This window comes from Cervus canadensis, chromosome 3 (genome assembly GCF_019320065.1).
Source record: "Cervus canadensis isolate Bull #8, Minnesota chromosome 3, ASM1932006v1, whole genome shotgun sequence".
In the NCBI taxonomy this organism is placed as follows: Eukaryota; Metazoa; Chordata; class Mammalia; order Artiodactyla; family Cervidae; genus Cervus; species Cervus canadensis.
This window is the reverse complement of record NC_057388.1, coordinates 83,196,228-83,216,789: the sequence shown is the minus strand read 5'-3', so window position 1 is coordinate 83,216,789 and position 20,562 is coordinate 83,196,228. Positions and strand designations below refer to the sequence as shown.

The window sequence follows — 20,562 nt, the reverse complement described above, 5'->3', positions numbered from 1 at the left end:
ATCCCATGGATGGAGGAGCCTGGTAGGCTGCGGTCCATGGGGTCGCTAAGAGTCGGACACAACTGAAGTGACTTCACTTTCACACACTGGAGAAGGAAATGGCAACCCACTCCAGTGTTTTTGCCTGGAGAATCCCAGGGACGGGGGAGCCTGGTGGACCGCCGTCTATGGGATCACACAGAGTCGGACACGACTGAAGTGACTTAGCAGCAGAAGCAGCAGCAGCAGCCATCCTTTGTGGCTGTTTACAGTTTTTAGTAAGTAGAGCGCTTTCAGACTCTTGCACTTCTCTCCACCTAAGGTCTTTGCTGCACCTCTTAGAAAACTTAAAAACTCAACAAGGCTATTCGGTAGAAGGCAAAGCTGGATCTTTGTCTTACTACTTAAGCTTAGGTATATCAACGAAATATATACATTGTAGGTGAAAGGGGAACGTTTTTGTATGCAGAATATTTTTTCTTTTTAAACAGTTTTTAAAAGACGATAACATTTATGCTTGAATACATAATAATACACTAAAGAGAAAAGTTCAAACAGTAAAGAAAATGATTCAAAGTTCAAACAGTAAAGAATGAACAGTGAAAAGCTGCCTTCCACGCATGTTCCCCAACTCCCTGCCCTCCAGTTCACCTTCCAGAGTATTCTAAGCATATACAAATATGTAGTTGTGTCTGTAACGTATATAGTGGCATGTGCTTTAGTTGGAAGTCATTGAAAGGACATGACCACCGGTTTACTCACTACCCACGTGGTCCGTTGGAGACTCTTTCCCCCTCCCGCCCTTGGAATGTACCTTCCCCAACTGTTCCTGAACTAGGGATATGTTATTGAGACCAATGAAACTGTTTATACCATGACTGAACCCAGTTAAGGTCTCATAAACTCTTAGAATTTTGGCGGTGGATGTTGAGATTTACTCTCTTTAGGCTGTCCAAGTCAATCCTCTTCTAAGTTTCCTTGCCACTTAACAGTCTGAAGTGGTCTGCCTCTTCAGTTATCCTTACCCTCTGTGTACTGGGCTCACTTTCTACTTTACCCAGAGAATTCTAGAGGTTTCAAACCAAGAGCTTTGTTTTTTCCATTTAAGGGAACCATACAGTAAGTAGCCTTTAGAACTGGCTTCTTCATTTAGCATAATTCATTGGAGATTCACCCATGTTGTTGTGTGTATCAGTAGTTGATTCCTTTTAATTGATGGGTGGTATTCCACTTTATGAATGCATCATAGTATGTTTATTCATTCCTCAGCTAAGGAATGTTTGTGTTGTTTCCTGTCTTTGGTGATTAAAAATAAAATCTTTCATAACTTTTGTGTTGGGGCTTCCTTGATGGCTCTAGGGTAAAGAATCGGCCTCAATCCTGGAGCTGCTGGAGGTCAGAGTTCGGCTGATCCGGGGGTGGCTGATCCTTCTCTGGAGGAGGGCATGGCAACCCACTCCAGTATTTTTGCCTGGAGAATCCCATGGGCAGAGGAGCCTGGCAGGCTACAGTCCATGGGGTTGCAAAGAATCAGACATGGCTGAGCACGCCCACATGTGGAGGTTTTGAGTGATTGTAGTTTTCCATTCCACTTGAGTAAAGGATACAGAATTGCTGGGTCATATGATTAATATGTGTTTAATTTGACAAGAAAGCTGTCAGTTACCTCAAATGCTATATCCATTTTCATTTTCACTATCAAGATACAACAGTTTTCCACTCATATTTATACTCACTGGTTATAGTTGGGCTGAAATTATTTTTGGAATAATTTGGAATCTCATTGTGTTTTGAAGGTTCATTTCTCCACTGACTAATGATATGGAGCATCTTTTCATGTGATTGTCCTCAGGGTCAGGATTAGAGTGAGGAAACTGAGGCAATTAGATTGAAAATTTTAGGTGGCATTTATTCTCAGGCACGAAAATACATATGGGGGCAGAGCAGATGCCTCATTTGTCTCAGTCTTGTCCTGGCCCTGCTTTTTGTGTTTTTGTGTATATTCTTTGGTGACAGAGCTGTTTAAATGTTTTACTCATTTTTTCACTGTTTTTTTTGTTTCTTCTTACTATTGAGTTTTGAGAATTCTGTTTTTATTCTGGATCATGCTCGTGGTTAGTCACTTAGCTGTGTTCGACTCTTTGTGACTCCATGGACTGTATCTCCTCTGTCCATTGGATTTCCCAGGCAAGAATCCTAGAGTGGGTAGCCATTCCCTTCTCCAGGGTGTATTCCTGACCCAGGGCTCGAACACATGTCTCCTGCACTGCAGGTGGATTCTTTACCATCTGAGCCACAAGGGATGCCCCCATGTATTCTGGATATGACTCTTTTATGAAATATGAGTTTTGCAAAAAATTACATCCGAGTATATGGTTTGACTTGATTCTTCTAGTTGTCTTTTTTGAATAGCAGAAGTTCTTGATTTGTTATTATTGCCATTTAGAAGATGCCATCTTGGCCATTTTTTGTAGGGAGAATGACCCACCAGATAGAAAGCATTACTTCAGATTCTCCAAAAAGGGCAGATAATTATGTTGCTAGGAGTTAAGCCTTCCTTATGCTGCTTTCTTTCTAATCAGGGAACTAAACTTTGTTATAGGAGGAAAAAAAAAAAATCCAAAGGAAGATTTTGTGTGTGTGGGTGACAGCCTAAAAGGTTTCTCGAACTTCTTAAAACTTGTTCACCTTTGACTTATTTCATCTTTTTCCTCCTTAATTTTCTGGAGTTTTAAAACTTATTTCAGTTCTTTTATTGGTTCTTGAAATTTAACTATGCATATTTAATTTAACAGTATCTAGGATTAAGACTATCATATCGCAAGTTTTCAAATTCTCATATCTCAATTTTCAAATTCAGACTGAAATTGAAGATAGTGGGGAAAACCACTAGACCATTCAGGTATGACCTAAATCAAACCCCTTATAACTATACAGTGGAAGTGAGAAATAGATTTAAGGGACTACATCTGATAGACAGAGTGCCTGAAGAATTATGGATGGACATTTCTGACACTGTACGGGAAGCAGGAATTAAGACCATCCCCAAGAAAAAGAAATGCAAAAAAGCAAAATGACTGTATGAGGAGGCCTTACAAATAGCTGTGAAAAGAAGGGAAGCGAAAAGCAAAGGAGAAAAGGAAGGATATTCCCATTAGATTGCAGAGTTCCAAAGAATAGCCAGGAGAGATAAGAAAGCCTTCCTCAGCAATCAAGGCAAAGAAATATAGGAAAACAATAGAATGGGAAAGACTAGAGATCTCTTCAAGAAAATTAGAGATACCAAGGGAATATTTCATGCAAAGATGGGCACAATAATGGACAGAAATGGTATGGACCTAACAGAAGTAGAAGATATTAAGAAGAGGTGGCAAGAATACACAGAAGAACTGTACAAAAAAGATCTTCACGACCCAGAAGATCACGATGGTGTGATCACTCACCTAGAGCCAGACATCCTGGAATGTCAAGTCAAGTGGGCTTTAGGAAGCATCACTACGAACAAAGCTAGTGGAGGTGATAGAATTCCAGTTGAGCTATTTCAAATCCTGAAAGATGATGCTGTGAAAGTGCTGCACTCAATATGCCAGCAAATTTGGAAAACTCAGCATTGGCCACAGGACAGGAAAAGGTCAATTCTTATTCCAATCCCAAAGTAAGGAAATGCCAAAGAATGCTCAAACTACCACACAGTTGCACTCATCTCACACGCTAGTAAAGTAATGCTTAAAATTCTCCAAGCCAGGCTTCAACAGTATGTGAACCATGAACTTCCAGATGTTCAAGCTGGTTTTAGAAAAGGCAGAGGAACCAGAGATCAAATTGCCAACATCCGCTGGATCATCGAAAAAGCAAGAGAGTTCCAGAAAAACATCTATTTCTGCTTTATTGACTATGCCAAAGCCTTTGAGTGTGTGGATCACAATAAACTGTGGAAAATTCTTCAAGAGATGGGAATACCAGACCACCTGACCTGCCTCTTGAGAAATCTGTATACAGGTCAGGAAACAACAGTTAGAACTGGACATGGAAAAACAGACTGGTTCCAAATAGGAAAAGGAGTATGGCAAGGCTGTATATTGTTACCCTGCTTATTTAACTTATATGCAGAGTACATCATGAGAAACGCTGGGCTGAAAGAAGTCCAAGCTAGAATCAAGATTGCTGGGAGAAATATCAATAACCTCAGATATGTAGATGACACCACCCTTATGGCAGAAAGTGAAGAAGAACTAAAGAGCCTCTTGATGAAGGTGAAAGAGGAGAGTCAAAAAGTTGGCTTAAAGCTCAACATTCAGAAAACTAAGATCATGGCATCCAGTTCCATCACTTGATGGCAAATAGATGGGGAAACAGTGGCTGACTTTATTTTTCTGGGCTCCAAAATCACTGCAGATGGTGATTGCAGCCATGAAATTAAAAGACACGTACTCCTTGGAAGGAAAGTTATGACCAAGCTAGACAGCATATTAAAAAGCAGAGACATTGCTTTGCCAACAAAGGTCTGTCTAGTCAAGGCTATGGTTTTTCCAGTGGTCATGTATGGATATGAGAGCTGGACCATAAAGAAAGCTGAGTGCCAAAGAATTGATGCTTTTGAACTATGGTGTTGGAGAAGATTCTTGAGAGTCCCTTGGACTGCAAGGAGATCCAACCAGTCCATCCTAAAGGAGATCAGTCCTGGGTGTTCATTGGAAGGACTGATGTTGAAGCTGAAACTCCAATACTTTGGCCAGCTGATGCGAAGAGCTGACTCATTGGAAAAGACCCTGATGCTGGGAGGGATTGGGGGCAGGAAGAGAAGGTGACGACAGAGGATGAGATGGTTGGATGGCATCACTGACTCAATGGACATGGATTTGGGTGAATTCTAGGAGTTGATGATGGACAGGGAGGCCTGGCGTACTGTGGTTTATGGAGTCGCAAAGAGTCGGACACAACTGAGGGACTGAACTGAACTGAACTCATCTCAATTTTGTAAATAGTACAAGGGATTGATAATAGTTTATTCCCATCTTTCCCTTCCCAGTTACCTGCTATTATTATCTCATATTTTAATTTTCTGCTGTTTTTGTTTTGTGTTGACAGTGTTTACTTGGGTTTGCCCATAGGTTTATGATTTATTTGCTTGCCTTTCCTTCTTGCACTCAGACTTACACTTGGCCCATTTTACTCCTCCTCAAGTGTATCCTTTAAAAGTTCCTTTACAGTAGATATCTTAGTGATAACTTGCTTGTAAATGTTTCTGTTTTTCTCCTTTAAAGGTAGTTTTGCTTGGTGTACAATTCTGGGTTGATAGTTGCCTTCTTTTAATTAGTCCATTATTGCCTTGACTTCTGTTTTTCTGATGAGAAATTTGTAATGATCTCATTTTTCTTTCCTTTTCATTAATGCCACCAGATTAATATGACTCAAAAGAGGAGATGATATGTCCCTTATCGCTGTTTGTTTTTCAGATCTTGTCTTTGTTATTCTGTAATTTAGTTATAACACATAACTATATACATATTCATGTACATATACATGTTATATAATATTGCTATAATTTATAGATATGAATTATTTATATTTATCTTGTTAGGTATATTTTTATATTGTGCTTCCTGGGCCTGTAGATTCATATTTTTAATTGGTTTAAAAATTTTTTCAGCCATTAGCTTTTAAAATATTTTCTTTCTTTGTTTTCTTCTAGGACTCCAATTTGCCATATGCCATGCCAGATCAGCGGCTGGCAGACTTTTTCTGAAAAGGGCTTCACAGGCTACAGGCAGTCCCTGTTTTACACTCTTTTTTGTTTTTTATTTTAATAGTACAAAGCTATTCTTAGCTCAAAGCAAGATAGTAATAAATGCTTAGCAGAAATATATGCTAGACTTTGTTTCTTTTTTCATGGCCCTTAATCTCTTATATTTTTCATATCCTATCTCTTTGCAACATTCTATATAAAATCTTTTCATTTATCTTCCAGTTTACTGATTCTCTCTTCAGCTTTAATGCTGTATTCATTAAATTCAACAAGTATACATTTTTATTCTAGATACTCTTTTGTTTTTCTAATTTTTCTTTTTTTAAAAATTTTGTCTGCATAAGGATCTGCGTTTAAAGTAGAAGTTCCAAACACAGCTTTCCCATCTCACTACCGTTTCGAGTTTGAATCTTCCATGTGCTGCCTCCACGGCAGTCAGCTTCAAGTCCACCTTCCCATGCCCTCTTCCTGGCAGTGTCTGTAGGCAGGTTCCTGGCCACGCTGGGTCCTCAGGGCTCTGATCCAGCTCCTGCCTCTGAAGCCTGGCTCTGGGAGGCTCTGGCCCACCCTGGCCCAACCTTTGTATACTGTCACACTGACTCCCCAGCCAAAGCCCTTGGTGGCTGAGGTTAAGGCCTTAGTAAGCTCCAAGATCAACCCACATTTGTTTGCTGATGTGTGTGTTTTGTGGGCAGAGGTCATTGGACACCTCTGCGAGAGTCTGTGAGAGCAAAGCTGTATAGAGTGAGTGTGTCTGTGTGTGTGTGTGTGTGTGTGTGTGTGTGTGTAGTCTCTCAGTTGTGTCCAATTCTTTGCAACCCCATGGTCTGTCCATGAAATTCTCTAGGCAGGAATACTGGAGTAGGTAGCCATTCCCTTCTCCAGGGGCCTTCCCGACCCAGGGATCGAACCCAGGTCTCCCGCACCACAGGCAGATTCTTTACGGTATGAGCTACGAGGGAAGCCCGGTGTATACTTCCCCGGATATAGTTGCTACGGAGATAACAGGGTTCTTGATGCTTCTATTCAATTGTAATGCAGAAGCATAAATCCTGTGTTAGTTTTGTATTAAAAAAAAAAAAAAAAAGGTTACAGAGACCTCCCTGGTGATCCAGTGGTGGAGACTCTATAACCCCCAGTGCACAGGGCCTGGGTTTGATGCCTGATCGGGGACCTAGATCCTGCATGCTACAACTAAGAGTTTGAATGCCACAACTAAAAGATCTCACATGCCACAACTAAGACCCAGTGCTGCCAAATAAATAAATATTTTAGAAAAAGTTATTGAAAAAATTTTTCACAAGAAGAATTGATTGGTCCTTGAATAAGAGATGGTAGTATATTTTAGAATGTTTTAAAATTATTTTCTTCACAGAAGATTTCTCTCAAATTTATTCTGTTTTGTGGCTCTCTTTTTGGTATACATTTTTACTTTCTGTGGCGTTTTAATTAAACATTCACCAATGTTTTTTACTTAATGACATTACTAAGAGAATATTTAAATATATAATGAGCCACGTTATAGTATATTCTAAGCATTACTGTATACCAGCAATTAATTTTATATTTGGTGTAGAAGTTTTTTGTGTAGTGAATATATTTATTTATTTATTTTTTCAATTCAGGACAATGTCTGACCAGGAGGAAGAAGCTGATTCTCAGAATGCTGTTGACTCATCAAAAGAAAGAGAGGATGCTTTGGTGTCTATCAATATTCCAGTTCCCTCGGAAGAGGTTCCCGAGTCAGATCAAACTGAAGACTATGAATCTGAACTAGATCCATCTAGTGGAGGCCGTGAAAAACGCACTGAGAAGCTGAGTGACCAGAGCGTTTCAAGCCTGGAACCGAACGATGTCGAGCAACTTGTGGACGACGTTATGATGGCTGAACGAGCTGAAGATGGTGGAGGCTCTCTAATGAAATCTGGGAGCGCAGTGCAGTCAGCCAGACCATATTCAAAAGTGTCTCTGACATTTTTGGAAAAAGTTAAGGCTGTGAAGGAATCTCTGAGAATAACAACAAAAGATTCTTTAGCAACAGGTATTACCTAGGGAATACAGACAGGGAAGACAGACTGATTATTTTTTTTTGTCCTGATTTTTGTTTTTTTATTTTTTTGCTTGTCGATTCATTTTATACTTGATGTTACTTTCCCACTCCCTTATCCTGTTCTGTGGCTGAGCCACATGAATCTTTTAATTTTGTGTGAAGCTTCTCCTCTATGCTGCAGTATTTACTTTCCCTAAATAAAGGAAAATCAATAAATTTTAAGTGATAGTTAATCTGTTTTTCCCAAATAAAATAGATTCTTTAAATGTTTAGGGAGAAATTTTTGAGTATAATTGTAATTCTTTTGTGTGCCATTGTGGAATTTGGTCTACATAGCTAGCAACAGGTGGGATGGGAACTTGACACGGTATTTTTCTAGTTTCTTCTACAGTGCTCATTCCATATATCTTGTTGCTCTTATGTACTTCCATATTTCTTGGTGTTAACTTTATATTCAGCTTCATGAAAGCCATTATTGTCTTTCATTATGGATTAATATTAAAGACATAATGTTGATGGCATGGCATTTAGAAGTTATTACTACGTCGCTGGTAGCAAAGCAGAAGGGGAGCAGCAAGAAGGTGGTTACACAGAGAATTGTACTTGGGTGGTAAAACTGACATCTCCTTCTCCTCGTTGTTCATAAGTTTTGAGAAAGTTTCCATCCATAGAGTGGAGAACATGGGCCATCATTTAACAATGACAGCAGCTTAGTCTGGCTGGTAAAATATGGCTTCCAGGAAGTATTAGCTCTTGTGTGGTGTGTCCCTCAAGTGAAGTATATAAAGGAGTAGGAGGAGAAAGTAGTCAAGCTCATTTATACCTAATTGAAGCTGTTATCCCCCAATTTCATTATTTGGTGTAAGTTTGGGCATCATTTTTTGGTATTTCTTCAGTTATGATTATAACTTATAACAAACACATGGTGATTTAAAGACGTGGTCTTGGTCCTGTACTTTCTGAGGCTCACAGATTCCTGAACACAGTTTCCCTTCCCAAAGCTTAGGAAATCACTGCCATGAAAAGTTTAACATATATTAATTGTAGAACTTTGAACCCAGGAAACAATTAAAATAGCCTTCTGATAATTTAACATCTGTAAGAGTGTTCTTGTTGAGAAAGAGCTGTGAAAATAAGCTTAAAGAACCTTAGCATCAACAATACCTTGTTACATTTCATGCTAGGATTATTGATAAATGTCTCATAGACCTTTATGAAAACTGTCATGTCAAGGCATCTAGAAATATACAAAACTGTTTTGGTTTGAAATGTGTACTCTTCATTCCATCTTACTTATTACATCTTCCCCATTAACATACAAAGTTCGTAGATGTAAAAGTAAACAGTTTACCTCATAATAATTTCAGTACTTTATTTCCTTTCTACAATTTGTGAACAGATAATCATTTTAGAGTAACAGTTTTTCTCAATTTTTGACATGTAAGTGTCTTGATTTTTATTTTAGAGTCAGGAGTAAACCACATAATGTCTATTTTTTTGTGACAAGTAGATTTGTGCATAGTTATTCTAGATACTTACAATAAACAGTGATTTTCTGTTTTGCATTCTGCCAGCTACAGACATAGATCAATTATGGAAAGAAGAAAGGACTTAGATGATCTTTTGTCATTGCAAGGTCAAAGAAAATTTTCTCTGAAAATTTCCTTATTGGTTTTTCTTAACTTCATGAATATGCATTGATTTCCTGATGCCTGTTATCAATATGTAATCAAAGCATGTACATTTCTAAGTTCAGGTCTCAGGTTCTCGCTTTGTAATACCACACAAAAACACTTGATTTTTCTGAGATATTCCCTATGTTGATATCTAAATAGTGTCTACCAGATATTGGGAATCTTTAAAATTTTTAAATGACTTTAAAAGAATCTTTAAAAGCATTTTAGTCTCATTTCCTATTTCTCATGGTATTCTGGGTGAGGAGGTAATCTCGAACATGCACAGATCCTCATAGTAGGCAGTGGAAGAGAGAGCTGAACTTGGAGCTGGAGCTGGGGGAGCAGGCATTGACCATTGATGCTATTTCTTGAGATTATGGATTGATTTTCAAAGCAAAAATGTTGCAAATGAATGTTTATCGCTTCTTCTCTTAGAAAATGAAAACTAACTCTTATCATGGAGGCATGATGGGAGACGTGGAAGCAACTTGCATTCCTTTGATCACAAATTGTCCCATAATTCTCTATCTGCTTGTATACTATATGATGCTGACCCTTGCATTTAACTATGACTCTTTCTTTTCTCTTTTTACCTACAGTAAAAGTCATACTTCTTCCTGTGGGCCAGGAAATTGTAATTCCCTTTAAAGTTGACACTGTTCTAGGATGCCTGAAGGATCATTTTTCATCCCTGTTAGGTGTCCCAGCTTTTGTCCTGCAGATAAGATGTGCAGGTAAGCTTGGAGGCTAATAAAACTTATCAAGACTTCTTTAGTCTTAACATGTAAATAAGCAAGATCTTTGATTTGTAAAACTAAATATCTTGATGTTTACTGTTTAAACATTATATTGCTGTTATATACATTCTTTCATTCAACAAATTATTACTAAGGACAAAATTCTAAATACTTTGCTAAGAATCAAAGATAGAAAGAAACATGAAATAAAATCCCTATTCTCAGGTTGCTCATAGACTAGGAAGGAAGAAGACATATGCAGTTGTTACTACACATTGTGTAAGTTTTAATGGAGATGTGCTCAAAAAAACTGTGAGAACAAGGAGGAAGAAAACTGGGAGATTGTAGAAAGCTTCATCTAATTAAAGTGAGATACTTGTGTTAAGTCCAAAAGAGGTGAGAAAACCTGGGTCTTTGGGGAAATGGTAAGAAGTTTAGAGGTACTAGAAGTAAATTCTTTATGGAGAGTAGGAGGAAATGAGGCTAAAAAAATAAATGATGAATGAGCATGTATAGAAAGAGGAGAGGACTGAAAATGGTTTATCTATCAGTCTTCTATACATTAAGGTCAGTTCAGGTTCTGATGATGTTCAAGTTTATCTATATTTTGTGGGCAATATGGAGTACCACACCTAATATTAATTAGCCTTGTATCATGACAGGCTGTAGTCTTAATAACTGTGATAGAATTAAACAGACTGGCATAGCTCAATAAATGTTTCTGTAGATTATGCCTACACAGATCATGACATTTTGTTTTTTAAAAGTTTTCATATTAACTTTACAAAGATGCCACAAAGTTTCTAGGGCAATAATAAGAACATTTTTGGGGGGAAATTTTAAGTGCTAAATAGGAATAAGCCATACCTATTAAGTTCTTCCTCTTTGCTAAATCAGAGAAATTTCAAGATTATTTTTAGAAAACTATTATAATGAATGTGCTCCAATAGTAAGATGTCAGTGTATTCAAACAACTGGTTATTAAAGTTTGACGGAGGAAACAAAGCTAAAATTAAATAGTTATTGTAACAATGATACTGATGAAGATGATATTGATGATGATGACTAATTTAATGGGCTTTGGATCACAATAAACTATGGAAAATTCTTCAAGAGATGGGAATACCAGACCACCTGACCCGCCTCTTGAGAAACCTATATGCAGGTCAGGAAGTAACAGAACTGGACATGGAACAACAGACTGGTTCCAAATAGGGAAAGGAGTACATCAAGGCTGTATATTGTCACCCTGCTTATTTAGCTTATATGCAGAGTACATCATGAGAAACGCTGGGCTGGAGGAAGGGCAAGCTGGAATCAAGATTGCCAGGAGAAATATCAATAACCTCAGATATGCAGATGACACCACCCTTATGGCAGAAAGTGAAGAAGAACTAAAGAGCCTCTTGATGAAAGTGAGAGGAGAGTCAAAAAGTTGGCTTAAAGCTCAACATTCAGAAAACTAAGATCATGGCATCCAGTTCCATCACTTGATGGCAAATAGATGGGGAAACAGTGGAAACAGTGGCTGACTTTATTTTTCTGGGCTCCAAAATCACTGCAGATGGTGATTGCAGCCATGAAATTAAAAGACACATACTCCTTGGAAGGAGAGTTATGACCAAGCTAGACAGCATATTAAAAAGCAGAGACATTACTTTGCCAACAAAGGTCAGTCTGGTCAAGCCTATGGTTTTTCCTGTGATCATGTATGGATGTGAGCGTTGGACTGTGAAGAAAGCTGAGCGCCGAAGAATTGATGCTTTTGAACTGTTAGGTTGGAGAAGACTCTTGAGAGTCCCTTGGACTGCAAGGAGATCCAACCAGTCCACCCTAAAGGAGATCAGTCCTGGGTGTTCATTGGTAGGATTAATGTTGAAGCTGAAACTCCAATACTTTGGCCAGCTGATGCGAAGAGCTGACTCATTTGAAAAGACCGTGATGCTGGGAAAGATTGAGGGCAGGAGGAGAAGGTGACGACAGAGGATGAGGTGGTTGGATGGCATCACCGACTCAATGGACATGGGTTTGGGTGAACTCTGGGAGTTGGTGATGGACAGGGAGGCCTGGCCTGCTGCATTTCATGGGGTCGCAGAGTCGGACCTGACTGAGTGACTGAAATGAACTGAACTGAACTGAATTTAATGAGCACTATGTGCTAGTCCTTTTACAAAATGTTCTGTCTACATTATCACATTATCATTCAATCTACACAACAATCCCCTGAGGTAGATATTACTGTTAACTTTTTGAAGGGATATGGAAACTAAACCTTAAGGAACTTGTGCAAATTCCCACATCTTATGAGTGTGAGAGTCTGAACTTAATTGTAGGCATGATTCCAAAAAGGGAATTTGGAACTGCTTGGCATTCACTATAAGGTAAGGTTCAAAGCTGGAGATGAGAGAGTGTTTTGAGACTGGAGTAGCTGGCCAGTGGTACCTAAGAATCTCTTTCTTTGCATTTCATGACCTTTCGTCTTTATGTGTAAGTACTATGCATCACAGGGTTTTCCTGGTGGCTTAGATGGTAAAGAATCTGCCTACAGTGCAGGACACCAGGCTTCGAACCCTGGGTTGGGAAAATCCCTTGGAGGAGGTCATGACAACCCACTCCAGTATTCTTTCCTGAAGAATCCTCATAGACAGAGCAGTTTGGTGGGCTGCAGTCCATGGGGTTGCAAAGAGTAGGACATGACTGAGTGATTAAGCTCAGCATAGCACTGGATAACAGACTTATGTCAGCAGCAGTAAAAAAAAAAAAAAGAGCTTGATTCTGTGCCAATCATACTCTAAGATAGGTACTTTCTTCTAGTACTAGCACTGAAGTTCAGGTCTGGTGGGGCTAAGCCTATTCTAGAAGCAATTAGAAGAATGAAGAAAGCTCTGTATTAGTTTGAAGAGGATTCTGTATTAGTTTTCTATGGCTGTTGTAACAATTGACAAAAGTATTGGCTTAAAGCAACACATTAATTTCTCTTACAGTTCTGGAGGCCAAATATCCTAAATCAGTTTCACTTGCATAAAGTCAAGGTGTTAGCAGTGCTCTTCTCTCTCTGGAGGCTCTGGGGAGAGTCTGTTTCCTTGCCTTTTCCATTTTCTAGAGTTGCACTTCTTGCATTCTTGAGTTTCCTCATTTTCAAAGCCGGCAGCAGAGCATCTTTAAATCTCTCTCTACTTGTCATATCATCATCTTGGGATAATCTACCCTTCATAGATTCTGGGAATTAGTACATGTATATATTTTAGGGCCATTATTCAACCTATCACAAAATCCCTATAATGTTAATTTTTTTAAATTAAGAATTTAAGGTGAAATTGAAACTCAAAGATTTTTGGATGTGCTTTCATGAACATAGCTAAAATAGACTAGTGGTACCTGACATATTTCTAAGAATGAGTAAAACAAACCTTTGCTATGTTAAATTCCTAATTGTAATTTAGGATGAACATACATTGGAAAGATTGACATAGATTCTGTCATTCATTATACAAAGCAGCAGCCAGTAACATTGTATGTATTTCTGTGTGCCTTAAAATATAGAAATAAATTTACAGTGACTTTATGAACTAAACCAGTGGATTGAAGATACAAGTTCAAGCAGTAAACATAAAAATAAAGTGATCATGTACCTTTTTTTTCAGCAAGAAACAGGCTTAGCTCCACCTTGGCATGAATTAATTTATCTGAATTTCTGATAATAGAAACAGAAAGAAAGGGATTCTTTAGACTCTGAGTGTATACTTTTCTGCATTCAAGAGAGGAGTGTACATTAAACTAATCAGGCTTTCCCTGATATGGATATGATCTATGCTTAATGTATAATACATTGTGATTCTTTTTAGAGAATCATTGCTTAGACTATGATTTTGCTCATATTATAGAATATGTTTTTAATTTTTAAATGTTTATAGTTGCATGGTTATTGTATATTTGTATTTCTGATGAGTTGAGAGTTGTATTTTTACTTTCCTTTTAATGCTGAATTTTTGGTCAGGAATACCACCTTAATTTTTTCCATTGTGGAGTTTTCCATGCTAACAATACAGCCAGAGATGGACATCACCAGTATTTTTATTTGGTAACTAAACAATATACATTCATATAGGCACCTTTGATGTTTAACATTCCTTAAAATGAGTACATATAATCATTTCTTTATCATAATATTTTTATAATTTTATCTCATTTTTAGGAACAGTTCTTAAAAATCATGAGACGCTACTACAACATGGAATTAAGCCCCAGGATGTTGTGCAAGTGGAAATGTTTTCTTTACAGCAAGATCTATACCCAATCAGAAGACTAGCTAGATCAGCTGCAGCCTCTCAGATCATAACTGTCAGAGTACAAACTGGTTTGTTATTTGATATCTTTTAGATAAAGAATTTTAGAGTCCGTTTGTAGTTGAACTTTCATTTAAACTTGGTTTTATCTCCTCAGGCATTGATCAGTACCGGGAAGTAGCTGTTGAGATGATAAAATCTGATTTTCACAAACCATTTCTTGGTGGATTCAGACATAAAATAACAGGATTAGAATATCACAATGCTGGAACACAAACTGTACCTAAAAAGATTCCTGAAAAACTGAATGCATTTTGTAGGGATACGCAGGTAATATTTTTATTTTTCCATAAAGATTTTTGAAGCTGCAGAATCAGCACAGGTTATATTGTGTAGCTCTCTAAAATTAAAATTATATGGTGATTAAAATAATGCAAAATATTACATTAAATATGTACAAAATATGCTCTTTACTCAATTTATGTGTAGTGTATACTTAATTTTTTTGTTTTTATTTTAGACAGTTTTTCAGAAAGGAAAACTTCAGCAAACTACAAATACAACGTCCACACAGATGACTAAAATTGGTGTGTATGTATCAAATATTACTGATAAACTGGTAAAACCAGGAAAATATTTTTCAGCAGCAGAATACCATGCTAAGAGATTACAGGCGGTAAGATAACTTATTAAAAGGGAAATACTAAAAAGTAAATTTGTAAGCCAGTTGTTCTTTGTGTGTCTCTGTATGTATTTCCCTAAGCACACTTGCTTACGGAACTCACATGAGTGTTGTCGTTGTTCAAGAAAAAATTATTCTTAACACTTGTTAAAGATGGTAAGCAGACAATTCAAAAGGGAATACTACAATGGAGTTTTGAAATAGGGAAGAGAGATTAGGCTCAACTTTGAATGCAACAAGGCAAAGGGGGGAAATATAGCCAAGGAACAGGGTAGGAGGGGGTCAATGAATGGAAATTTCAAAGAAAAAACATCTGGGGTAAGGGGGAATCCTGGCTAAACCAGTCTAACAGCGTTTGTGGTAAAGGCAGGCCAGAGTGATTAGTCAGTCAAGGGTGATGAGATGTCAAAGGTGGGATTTCTGGTTAAACTGATTTAGTTGGTACGTGTATGCATGCTAAGTCGCGTCATTGTGTCTGACTTTTTGAACCCTGTGGACTGTAGCTTGCCAGGCTCTTCTGTCCAAGGGATTCTTCAGGCAAGAATACTGGAGTGGGTTGCCATGCCCTCCTCCAGGGGAATCTTCCTGACCTAGGGGTTGAACTCATATATTATGTGTCTTGCGTTGGCACACGGGTTATTTACCATTAGCGCCACCTGGGAAGCCCGATTTAGCTGGGCTCTTTCTAAAACTGGACAATTTATTGATGAACAGAGAAGCCCAAAAGTCAAGGCCTAGTTGGAAAAAAAGCTCAAAGGTACTTAATTAGAATTAAATCAAGAAGAGAAAGTTTGTCAGTGTGTGTGTGTCTGTGTGTGCTAAGTTGCTTCAGGCGTGTCCAACTCTTTACGACCCTATGGACTATAGCCTGCCAGGCTCCTCTGTCCATGGGATTCTCCAGGCAAGAATACTGGAGTGGGTTGATCCAGAATACTGTCTCCTCCTATCTTCCCAACCCAGGGCTTGAACTCACGTCTGTTACAACCACCTGTGTTGGAGAGTGTTTTTTTTTTCCTTACCACTAGCATCACTTGGATGGAGAAGGCAATGGCACCCCAATCCAGTACTCTTGCCTGGAAAATCCCATGGACGGAGGAGCCTGGTAGGCTGCGGTCCATGGGGTCGCGAATAGTCAGACAAGACTGAGTAACTTCACTTTCACTTTTCACTTTCATGCATTGGAGAAGGAAATGGCAACCCACTCCAGTGTTCTTGCCTGGAGAATCCCAGGGATGGGGTCGCACAGAGTTGGACACAACTGAAGTGACTTAGCAGCAGCAGCAGCATCACCTGGAAAGCCCAGTGTGAGTCAAGTTTTACTGCTGCTAAAAAGCAGTCACTGTCTCAGTCACACCCCAGGATAAGGAACCAGAATCCTAAATGTTCCTAATCCTTCCCTTTCCTTTAGTAAATCCCTTTCCTTTTTATTAGCTTTGTCCTTTCTGTCCCTTGGCTTCAATCTTCTGTCCTTTGGCCTGAACCCTCTGACATTTGAATCACCTATATGGACTTTCCAAACTAATAGAACAATTGGATATTAAAATCTATTTTATCTGATTTAATAAAGTCACTCCATCACTTTTATATTATTATTTACATGATCTGTTTTTCTTTTTTTATTCTTTTGCTTTCAATCTATTTGAGTCTTTGAATCTAGAGTATATTTCTTTTAGAGAGCATATAATTGGATCACATCTCTATCTAGTCTGATAATCTCTGCCTTTTGATTGGAATGTTTAATAAATTTATAGTGTGACTATTGATAAGACTGGAGCATATCAGCCATTTTGCTATTTGTTTTCTATATGCTGTGGGGCTCTCTGGTTCTCTTGTTCATTTAGTGCCTTCTTTTATGTTAAATAAGTGTTTTCTAGTACCATCTCAATTCTTTTTTTTTAATTAAAACTTTTATTTTCCATACAATGTGTACTTTTTTAAAAAGTGTACAATTCCGTGATTAAAAAAAGTTTTTTTTTACTATGTAAATAGAGTTATGCAACCATTACCACATCAATTTTAGAATATTCTCATCATCCCAGACAGCTTCCCTGGTGACTCAGTGGTAAAGAATCCACCTGCCAATGCAGGAGACGCGACTTTGATCCATGGGTTGGGAACATCCCCAGGAGAAGGAAATTCTCTTGCCTGGGAAATCCCATGGACAGAGGAGCCTGACAGGCTGTAGTCCATGGGGCTGCAAAAGAGTCAGACACAACTTAGTGACTAAACAACATCATCATCCCAGAAAGAAAGACCGCATCTAACAGTAGCCAGACCCTGTTTCCCTCCAATCCTTTCTGCTTTAGACAACCACTCATATACTCTCTGCTTCTGTTGATTTGCCCATTCTGGATATTTCATATGCATGTAATCATACAATGTATAGTCTCTGTGTTGCAACACATATAGCTCAGATGGTAAAGAATCTGCCTGCAATGCAGGAGACCCAGATTCAATCCTGGGTCAGGAAAATCCTCTGGAGAAGGAAATGGCAATCCACTCCCATATTCTTGCCATGGACAGAGGAGCCTGGTGGGCTACAGTCCATGGGGTCGCAAAGATTCAGACATGACTAGCGACTAACACACACACATTGTATATACCCAATTGTATACCTACTATAGGTAGGTCAATATATATATACACCACATTTTGTTTATCCATTTTTTGGTTGATGGACATTTGATTTTTTTCCACCTGTTGGCTATTAGGAATAAAACTGCTGTAATCATTCACATAAAAATTTTTATATGGATATGTATTTTCATTTCTCTTGGGCATATGCCTAGGAATGTAACTGCTAGATCAAATGGTAATTCCATGTAACTTTTTGAGGAACTGCCAGACTCTTTTCCAAAGCAGTTTCACCATATTTATGTCCCACCATCAGTGTGTAAGGATTCTTTTTTTTTTTTTAAAAGTACTCAACATTTAATGAATTTCGCAGCATGTGGCTTCAAGCCACCAGGACACAAGCCCCACCTACACCCTTAATCTTCTCCTCAGCTCTTCTGCTGAAGAATTTTGCCTTCACGATGACAGGCTGCTTTGGGAGCTTTCCTTTCCCCAGAACTTTGTAGTAACCTGATCGCACCACATCAATGATAGGAGCAGCTCCTGTCTTGTTCTTGGCAGCATTTACTCGTGTCTGCTCACTAACCAAGGTCCACAATTTATCAAGGTTGACAGTCGGGCAGAAACTCTGGTTCCTCTTTAAGTGGTAATGCCTCATACCAACTTTCCCGAAGTATCCTGGGTGATATTTGTCGAAGTTGATCCTGTGATGATGCATGCCGCCAGCATTACCTCGGCCTCCCGGGTGCTTCCGGTGTTTGCCGATGCGGCCGTGGCCGTGGCTCACGTGGCCCCTAAGTTTCCGGGTCTTCCTTAGTCTGGATGGCATGTCGGCGGCCTAGACGAAAGAGCAGTGTGTAAGGATTCTAATTTCTCCATATCCTTATCAACACTTTTGGATTATTGCCATCCTAGTGAGTGTGAAGTGGTATCTCATTGTGGTTTTGATTTGCATACCCTGTGGCTAATGACACTAAATATTTTTCATGTACTTATTAACAACTTGCATATATACTTTTAGGAGAAATGTAAATTCAGATACTTTGCCCAATTTTAATGAAGTTTTTTTTTATTACTGCTTTATTGTTTAAGAATTTTAAAAAATTATTTGCTAAGTGGTTGCTCCAAGTATAATTTAGGCATTAGAATATATATCTCATTTTATAGCAACATACTTCATATTAATACTAACTAAATTCAATAAAAATGGAAACTTTGCTTCAATAGAACTCTGTTTGTCCCTTCTTTGTGCTATCTGTGCTAGCATCATACAAACATATATTCTTTTTATGTTCTAAGTCCTATAATTCCTTTTATAATTATTGTTTTTATGCAGTTGACTTTTATTTTTTAAGTTTTAAATATATATATTTGTTTAAGCATGCCTATTAAAAATAGGAAAAGCAAATAACAATCACCTACATCTCACTTGAGTTAAAATTAACATTTCATATCATTTTCTTTCAGTTTGAAGACTTTCCTCTATAGTTAAGTATGCTGGTTTAGTTGATGGTATCCTAAAGCTCTCTGAGTCTCTTTTACTTTATCTTTTCCCCCCTTTTCTTCAGAGTGGATAATTTCTAATGATTTATCATCAAATTCATTCTTTCTTTTGCCAGTTAAAATCTTCTGTTGAGCATGTTTTTTTGTGTGTTTTCATTTCATTTCAGTTGTTTTACTGTCAAACCCCAAATTTCTACTTGGTTCTTTTTTTTTAAATTTCTGTGTCTTTATTGATATTCCCTGACAATATATTTTAAACAAAAATTTATTCATATCTAACTTTAACCCTGAACATAGTCAATACAGTATTTTCCTTCTTTTTTCCAAATGGCATTGCATGCTAAGTTGTGTCTGACTCTTTGCAGCCCTGTGAACTGTAGCCTACCAGGCTCCTTTATCCATGGGATTCTCCAGGCAAGAATATTCCTGACCCAGGGGTCAAACCTGCATCTCATGTCTCCTGCGATGGCAGGCGGGTTCTTTATGACTTGCACCACCTGGGAAGCCCTCCAAATGGCATTAATCATTTTAAAAAAAGCAGAAAATTTCTCACTCAGATTTTTCTTTTTCTTACTTTCCATTGGGAGATAGTTATGCATGGAATTTTAAAGAAGTTTCTTGTACACATAGCATTATATCATAAACATTTCTCTATCTTTTATTTTTTATTATAAATGATTTAATGGCATTATATTATGCCACAATATAAATAGTGTAATTTAATTACATCCTTTTGTAGGACATATAGATGTGTTTTAATGCTCTATAAATTGTAGTGTGCATTTAAATATTACTTAGAGATGTTAGAAGTTGAGTTACTAGGAGAAAAGTGATGACTTTTTTAAAGTCTTAAGATATTTCCAGTGTTTTTCAGAAATATTGTACCAAATTATATGCCCAGAAACCATTTATAAGAGCCCATTCCATGCTGACTTCATAGTGAAATGAAGTGAAATAGCTGTTGTGTCCGACTCTTTGCGACCCCATGGACTGTAGTCTACCACACTCCTCCATCCATGGGATTTTCCAGGCAAGGGTATTGGAGTACCCTTCATAGTAGCACATAAAATTTAAAATTTTTTGTCTCCTTATAGATATTACATATATTTTTATATTTTCCCTCAGCCTATCAATCATACTTACTTTATGATGTCTTTATTGTAAAATTTATTATTAATAATATTCCCTTTTATGGTTTTTTTTTCCTTTTATGGTTTTTGCATTTTATATATTGTTGTAGAAGGCTGTATCACAAGTCATAAATATAACTTTGTTTTACTATGTGTATTTGTGTACATGCAAATTTGTGTATCTATATTTTTAAAAATT

The 20,562-nt window shown here is 37.8% G+C and overlaps 2 protein-coding genes across 2 annotated transcripts in view; one reads left to right on the top strand and one right to left on the bottom strand.

Annotated features, from left to right (window-relative positions):
* Window positions 1-20,562, top strand: part of IQUB (IQ motif and ubiquitin domain containing) — a 73,448-nt gene that overhangs the window by 611 nt on the left and 52,275 nt on the right. Inside the window, exons 2-6 of the mRNA XM_043463604.1 lie at window positions 7,351-7,766; window positions 10,051-10,185; window positions 14,384-14,545; window positions 14,632-14,804; window positions 14,995-15,150. Of these exons, the coding sequence (XP_043319539.1) occupies window positions 7,355-7,766; window positions 10,051-10,185; window positions 14,384-14,545; window positions 14,632-14,804; window positions 14,995-15,150 (1,038 nt within the window). The 5' untranslated portion in view covers window positions 7,351-7,354. The remainder of the gene's footprint in view (window positions 1-7,350; window positions 7,767-10,050; window positions 10,186-14,383; window positions 14,546-14,631; window positions 14,805-14,994; window positions 15,151-20,562) is intronic.
* LOC122438589 (60S ribosomal protein L27a) lies at window positions 18,057-18,578 on the bottom strand. Its single transcript, XM_043463605.1, has one exon. The coding sequence runs from the start codon at window positions 18,557-18,559 to the stop codon at window positions 18,113-18,115; it is 447 nt and encodes a 148-aa protein (XP_043319540.1). The 5' UTR covers window positions 18,560-18,578; the 3' UTR covers window positions 18,057-18,112.